Below are 8,064 nucleotides of genomic sequence, written 5' to 3'. Positions count from 1 at the left end.
AATACGTGGCAGTTAATTATCGAACCCCTTTCCCAAGCGGGGACACAACATACTGTATACAATAAAATCCTATAAAATTATATTTTATTTATAAATATTATTAATATTGTTAATGTATATGTATATGTATATTACAATTTTATTAATTTGTATAATCTAATATTATTTTTATTGTAGGTAATTTAGAAAGAAAACAAATTATAGACACTATTAGGAAGAAAGGTAATTTTATACATAATACAGATCTTTCTCTAAACACAGGAGAGTTAATAGTTTGTCGAAGGCCAGCCAAAAATAGTTGTAAAACAGTACAAAATTTTACGTGTTGTGCAAAATGTAAAGGATGGTTCACTAAAAATAATATCAGACATCATTTTAAGGAATGTATAGATGTAAATACATCCAAAGGGAGAAATGTAAAAATTTTAGGACGTGCTGTAATGGGCAGAATCCATGAATGTGCAAGTGAGATAGTAAGAAAAGTTTTATTCCCAGTTTTGAGGAAAGATGATATTACGCGATGTATTAGATACGATAAATTATTAATAACATATGCAAATAAACTATGCATTAAGTACAATCATCAACATCAACAAGACATGATTCGTGCTAGACTCCGATTATTAGGACGGTTTCTTATCGCAATAAAAGAGTATAGATCTAAGGTGACAGAGTTTTCTGATATATACGATCTTTCCATGTATGATGATTGTCTCAAGGCAGTAAATAAAATAGCTCATTTTGATGATATTAATAAAAAAGATGGTGCACCATCAGTTGCATCAAATATTAGAACATACATAAAACAAATTGGTAATTTGTTAATAAGCGAATGCATAAAAGCAAATGATATAGAAAAACAAAATACCACAGAAAATTTTTTTAAAATTAGTACAAGAAGATTATGGAATATCTATAAACAAAACAGTAGAAGAAAACATGACACAACATAAAAGACAGAAAAAAATTACACTCCCATCTATGGAAGACATAAAAAAGCTACATTTATATCTGAAAAGCGAAAGAAAATTATTATATACAAAACTCCAAAAGAAATTTATGTACAAAACATGGCTAGAACTTGCAAATGTTACCCTTACGTCTACACAAGTCTTTAATGGAAGAAGAGCAGGAGAAATTGAACGAGTTACTATAGAAGATTTTAATACTCGCAAAGATATAACAAAAGATACTTATTCAGATTTATATAAATTATTAAGAACAAATTTACAACAGGTAAATTGTTTTTGCGTATAAATAAAATACAAATTTTATGTAGTGCGTAATATGTAATACAAAGTAATAACTCCATAACTTTTGTATGTAGGTTGCTGATAAATACGTAAGATTCTTAATCCGTGGGAAATTAGGCTGCACAGTGCCTGTGATTTTAGACATGGAATTATTTCAATGTATTAAACTAATTTTGAAGCATCGAAAGGATGCATATGTTCCTGAAAAAAATTCATATGTGTTCGGCATACCTAATAACAACAAACGCTATTTTAAATATTTAAGAGCATGTGTTCTTATGCGATATTTTTCTAAAAAATGTAATGCACAATTACCACATGCATGAAGAGGCACTGAATTATGCAAACACATTGCTACAACATGCATTACATTGAATTTATCTGAAAATAAAGTGGATGATTTGGCAAACTTTATGGGACATCATGAAAAAATTCATAAACGCCATTACCGGCAGTCAATACCAGCATTAGAGATTATTCGTATGACAAAGTTTCTTGAGGCAGCATTAGGTGAAAATGTGCAACAGCAATCCAATAGCGATTCAGGTATAATACTACTTGTTTTGTTATTTTATATAATATTTAAAAGTTATGTATTTTCTTTTTGTATAAGTTGTTTTTTATAAAAACATTAACTATTCTTTTTTAATTTCTGTATTTTATTATACATACATATACATACATATAATTAATCAGAACACAAAATTAAATGCAATTATAAATTAGTTTACAAAACTAAGGCTAATGTATTACAACCATGGCTCGATGTGCAGAAATTATAAATCAGTTTACAAAATTAAGGCTAATGTATTACAACCACGCTCGATATAAAGAAATTAAGCAAAGTAACAATGAATCAATGAATATAACAAGAAAATAATAATGCGAATACTTATTTAGTCAGCTCTTTTAATTTTTAAAGCCACAATCTCCACTTGATTCCTCTCGACCAATAGAGCCAAACGCGATGTTATTGCGACAATTATGAAGGAAAGAACATTTGAAAAGGAATTTGAATCCTATGGTTGGGATCTCAAAAATTCCCCCTGTTTCTTCTCTTAACATCCTCTGTGGTGGGGGGGTATAAACATTGAGAAAAGTATTTGTTCGTAAGTGTCTGAATAGCTCAGTTGGAAGAGCAGTCGCCCGGCAAGCGGAAGGTCTCGGGTTCGAGTCCCGATTCAGCCGACTTTCGGACCAATATTTTTCTCGCCTATTTTTTTACAGGGGATGTTAAGAGAAGGAACAGGGGGAATTTTTGAGATCCCAACCATAGGATTCAAATTCCTTTTCAAATGTTCTTTCCTTCATAATTGTCGCAATAACATCGCGTTTGGCTCTATTGGTCGAGAGGAATCAAGTGGAGATTGTGGCTATAACAAGGAAATGTTTCAGTCTTAATTTGGATCTTCTTCAATCATTAAAATATGAATATGTTAATATGAATATGATATATTGAAGAAGATCCAAATTAAGACCGAGACGTTTCATTGCTGCATTTATTGCTGCATCATTTAATTTTTACGTATCGACATCTGCAGTTGTAACACATTAGCATTAGTTTCATGAATCAATTTAAATATACAATACAATATTACGATAATTGTTATATAAATATATTTACATAATATTGTATTATTAATAATAGAAGAAGAGCTATAAGATACAAATAAAGATGTTCCGAATGAAGAATGCGATACCAAAACATATATAAGTTCATGTGAGCCTCTTTCTTTACACTCTGGAGGAAACAAATTTCCTAAAACTTGCATAACAAATAAGCAACAAAAATCTATAAAAAGGAAAATAAAACATCAAAATCATGCAATTGTGTATAATGATAATGATTGCGATAAAAATTATTCTCCAAAATTAAAAGAACGTCGCAGTAGTAACTTAATTTTTTTTTTTATTTTACACGGCTCTCTTTTACAAATTTATAAACTATAAAATTGTATTCCTTTAAATATTATTAGTTTTGCTTTTATGTTTATGTCGGAGCATGTAATCTCTAACATGTAATGCATTAATTATATATATTTATTGATATATATAATTATTGATACAATTTCAATATACATAATAAACATATTTTTATTTAAAAATAATAAACAATAGTCTACTCTAGCTAAATTTACATTATTTATATTATTTACATTTTTTATTTCTGTATCAATTTTTTAAATTTTACATTACACTTTTCATCTGTTTTTTATAATTATAATTTAGCATTTTAATATTAATGAAATAGTTTTTTCACTATTTTAACGAAGACTTTAAAGTAATCCGAAACATTAATATATAAATAAATAAAAATTTATATTATAAGTTCGGGTAAATAATTCCTATATGTGTTTAATAATATTAATATTAATAGTATTAATTTTATTAATTTAAATATTTAATTTATTATATAGCATCCCCATTTGGTCAAACAAAAAGAAGACGTTGGACAGAAGAAGAGCGTAATGCAGTACCTAAAGAATTTTCAGAAGAAATTACTATTTCACAGTTACCATCTAGCAAAAAGATTTCTTACATAAAAGAAAAAAATAAATACTTACAATTAGTCAATCGATCTGTTGCTCAAATTAAAACATGGCTTTATAACTATATATTTGGCAAAATTAAACGTTATTAAATGTCCAAATATTCAAAAATATTTAAATAGTTTATTCAAAAAAAAAGACGTGAATTATTTTTACTTAAGTTTTTAGTAATCACAAAAGCAGCGTTTTTAATCAATTTTTTTAGTTGCCAATGTGTAACAAGTGATATTAATTGTTACTGTTTTAAGTATGATTCTGAGTGTAAATCTTGTCAAATGTAATTGAGGGAAACTTACATTCATTCATTTCATTGATAATTGTTGAAAATAGGAATTATAAAGTTTTGTTTAGGCCTTTATAAATGTATATATGTCAGTGTAAATGTGTTTATATAAATATGATTTTATCTATTATAATTGATAAAATTCTCTTGTCTAATGTATATTATTAATACTTTTCTTGATATTGCAGGAGATTTCATCAATAAGAGGTTTGAACGATGCTTGCCTATCAGACCTATGCTGCTATTACTGCTGTTTCGATGCAAGTGTTGGACTATATCATGTTGCTGTTACTGCTGTTTTGACGCAAGTATTGGATTAGTATGAAGATTGTGTTCTTGTTTGCAGATGAAGATGTTAATCAGATGATGAACATTTTTAAATAGAGTGCTTTTTCTCTGTTCAACTTGTAGGAAAACTGCATTCTGATGATAATATTATTCTGGTAAGATTACTGTAGTAATAAGATCTTATATTGTACTGTGTTATGCTGTGCTCTAACATAACTATATCATGTTTATTTTAATTTTAAACAGGCAGAAGTAATACATTGGCAATAATTTATAGATTAGGAATCCAGCTTGTATCGAATTTCAGAAGGGGATCCATTTACAAAGCACGAGAATCTTTTAAGTGAGAGTTGAATATTACAGTCTCCGCTAATAGAATCTTGTGATCTGTAATGGAACGATCAACGCTCATTTACTAATTTACTAGCCGCTTGGAGGAATAATGATTGTACTGCTGAATGTGTAAAACGTTGTACATGTTAAAAGATTGAACAAACATTTGTATTGTTATTTAAAAAATTTAAATATATGAAAACATGACATTATGCGATATTTGATTGGTATATATTTTTATGTTCACTTGTTAGATAATGTATAATTCGAGACATAATTCAAGATAGATTTCTATTTATTAGTTTTGTGTCATATGTTTTAATGTGTATATGTATTCTATAAAGATCTCTTTACACGATCTATAATTAGAGATATAATTCAAGATAGAATACACATACATTCAAGATAGATATACATACATCAAAACATATAACAAATGAATCTATCTTGAATATATTTATCTTGAATTATATCTCTAATTATAGATCGTATAAAGTGGCCTTAAGTTTTAGTTTACATTCTTTATATTTTATTACTAAAATTCTATACTGAATTATAGTGATTTGTTTTATGTATCGTGTAAAGTCTTTAGATATTTACCCAGCAAACACAATATATAAATGTTATATACTTAAGCATGTTACATGTAACGTTTATGTTAGTTATAATTTCCCACTCATAGATGTAAGATTTTTAATATTACATAGTAGTAGTAGTAGTAGTAGTAGTAAATTTTATTGGTCCCCTTGGGGTTTCAATTCCCTTACAATTTAACAATACAGGAGCCGCATATACAAAGGTGCTAATTCAAACAAAAACAAAAACAAAAAAAGAAAACAAAAAATATAAAACGCACGCTACCATGACCTCTTCGCTATTAACCTCTTAACCTATCTTATTGCTCACTTAACCTATCTGTCCTAAGGGGTTGGACTTCCGCTTTGGGTCGCCCGTTGTCCAGGCCATCTCCCCTTGGCTTCTGCCCAACCCCATGTACACACACACACGCTTCTTGGACTTCCGTTTCCTCTTGCTTTCTTTTCTTAAACATTCTTCCCCTTTGCCCCCCTCACGTCATTCTCTCCTCCATCATCCTCTTTCCCTCCTACTCTCTCCACACTTCTCTCTCCTCTCCCCTTTCTTATCTCCCTTTCTCTCTCTATCTCTCTCATCCATCCTTCCCCTTCTCCCTTTTCTCCTAGTATCTCCCTCACTACTTCCTGCCGACTCTCTTTCCTCTCCCCCCTCACTTCACACCTCTCCCATACATGCTCCCACGATTCTACCTCCTCTCTACATATCCTACATTTCCTCTTTTCTGCTTCCTCCCAATACCTGCTTTCTAAAATCTCACTTCCTAATCTGAATCTTGCTATCCTCCTCCATCTACTCTCTCCCCAATCCTTTCTTAAGTATTCTGGCATTCCTTCTCCTCTAACCTCCTTGTACCATCTGTTAAATTCCGATCCCTTTATTCTCTCCTCCCTCTCCCTCCTCTGCTCCTCCAGATCCCTCCTTATTAACTTTCCAAACCATCCCTCCTCCATACCTCTTCTCTCCTCCACCTCCTCTATCCTCCTACCTCTTTTCCTGAAATATTCTTCCCTTTTCCTTTCCCACTCCGATCCCACTCTTCCTATTTTCGCCCTTTCTCTCATTTCCTCCCAGCATTTCCTCGCTAGCTCGCTTCCTCTTCCTTCCTCCATTCTCTTCTCGAAATTCCATGCCCTTTTTCCGGCTCTTATCCTCAGCTTCTCTCTTCTCAGTTCCTCCCTCACCATATAACCTGGCGTTCCCCTCTCTACTCCTAATATCCATCTCAGGTATCTTTCTTCCATCCTTTCCATTCCCTCTCTCTCCTTCCACCCCCATATTTCCACCCCGTAGCTCATCACTGTCCACACCAATTTGTCGAAAAGCCATAATCTTCTCCCCCAATCTTTTCCAAACTTTCTCTTTCCTATTCCCCATACTTGCCCCATAATAGCCGCCGCTCTCCTCATCCTATCTTTCACTTGTCCTTCTTGTCCTCCATTCCTCTGTAGTCTATATCCCAGATACGTAAACTCCTTCACTTCCTCCATTTTCTCTCCTTTCCATCTCCACTCCCTCTTCTTCCATCTTCCTCCCTTTCTCCTAAACCTCATTATCTTCGTCTTCTTTGCGTTCAGCTCCAATCTCTTGTTGTCTAGATATTCTTCTAACCTTTCTACCATACTTCTCAGTTCCTCTTCCTCCTCTACCAACAACACCATATCATCCGCGTATGCCAATGTATAAATCCTTTTTTCTTCTATTCTTACTCCTCCTCTTTTCACCTTCCCCATTTTTTCCTCTAAGTCCGCTATTAGGATGTTGAATAGTATTGGACTCAATGGGCACCCCTGTCTTACTCCTTTCTCAATCCAAAAACTCTCTCCAACTTCTTCCCCTATCTTTATCCTGCATGTTGTCTCTCTCATCACCATCTCTACCCTTCTTCTCAATCCTTTCCTTACTCCTCTCTCCTCCATTGCCTCCATTAATTTCTCCCTGTCTACCGAGTCAAATGCTGCTCTCAGATCTATAAACATTGCCGTTAGCCTTCCCTCTTTTTTTTCCAGTTGTCTATTGATTAGATAATTCATCACGTATATGTTGTCTATTGTTCCCATTCTTCTCCTAAACCCCATCTGATTTTCTGGCACTATCCCTTTTTCCTCCACATCCTTCCTCAGTCTTTCTGTCAGTATCATCGTGTAAACCTTATACATTGATGGCATCATGGTTACTCCCCTGTAGTCTTCCACCTCCTTTCCATCCTTTTTTTTCCTTATCGGTGTAATCACTCCCTCTATCCATCTCTTCGGCCATCCTTCTCCTCTCCATATTCTATTACAAAAATCCAGCATCCAATCCTCCACGTTCCCTCCTCCATACTTCCATACCTCATTCGGAATCTCATCTATCCCTGTCGCTTTTCCTGCTTTCAGCTTCTTTATTGCCTCTCTCATTTCCTCTCTACTTATTTCCTCCTCCTCCTCCTCCCCCTCCTCCTCCTCCTCTGTCCTGTTCCCCTCCTCTCTTCTTTCCTTTCTTACATTTCTCTCCTCTGTTCCTCCTAACAACTTCATAAAATATTCTCTCCACTTTCTCATCTCAATTTCTTCGTTTATTCCTTTCCATCTTCTTCTCTCTCTGTTTATTATCTCCCATACCTCCGATTCTCTTTTCACCTCTGCTGCCTTCTTTTCCCATTTCTCGTTTTCTTCCTTTTTCTTCCTCTCACACAATCTCTTGTAATCCCCTCTTTTCTCACCTCCTTCCCTCCACCATCTCCTCAGCTCCCTCCTTACCTTTCTTTTCTCCTCTCTGCACT

General features: G+C 33.0%; 1 protein-coding gene and 2 pseudogenes across 1 annotated transcript; 2 read left to right on the top strand and 1 right to left on the bottom strand.

Moving 5' to 3' along the window:
• Positions 1 to 599: 599 nt before the first annotated feature.
• Positions 600 to 1,604, top strand: LOC146721062 (uncharacterized; annotated as a pseudogene).
• Positions 1,397 to 3,894, top strand: LOC146721061 (uncharacterized; annotated as a pseudogene).
• Positions 3,895 to 5,617: 1,723 nt separating this feature from the next.
• On the bottom strand, positions 5,618 to 7,353 carry LOC146721060 (uncharacterized). The gene has a single exon (XM_085487476.1). It carries the CDS (start codon positions 7,331 to 7,333, stop codon positions 5,750 to 5,752), a length of 1,584 nt encoding a protein of 527 aa, XP_085343602.1. The 5' UTR covers positions 7,334 to 7,353; the 3' UTR covers positions 5,618 to 5,749.
• Positions 7,354 to 8,064: the final 711 nt, after the last annotated feature.

Source organism: Nylanderia fulva, unplaced genomic scaffold, assembly GCF_048542155.1.
Source record: "Nylanderia fulva isolate GAGA-0341 unplaced genomic scaffold, ASM4854215v1 Scaffold56, whole genome shotgun sequence".
NCBI classification, from domain to species: domain Eukaryota; kingdom Metazoa; phylum Arthropoda; class Insecta; order Hymenoptera; family Formicidae; genus Nylanderia; species Nylanderia fulva.
This window is presented reverse-complemented; position numbering and strand designations above follow the sequence as displayed.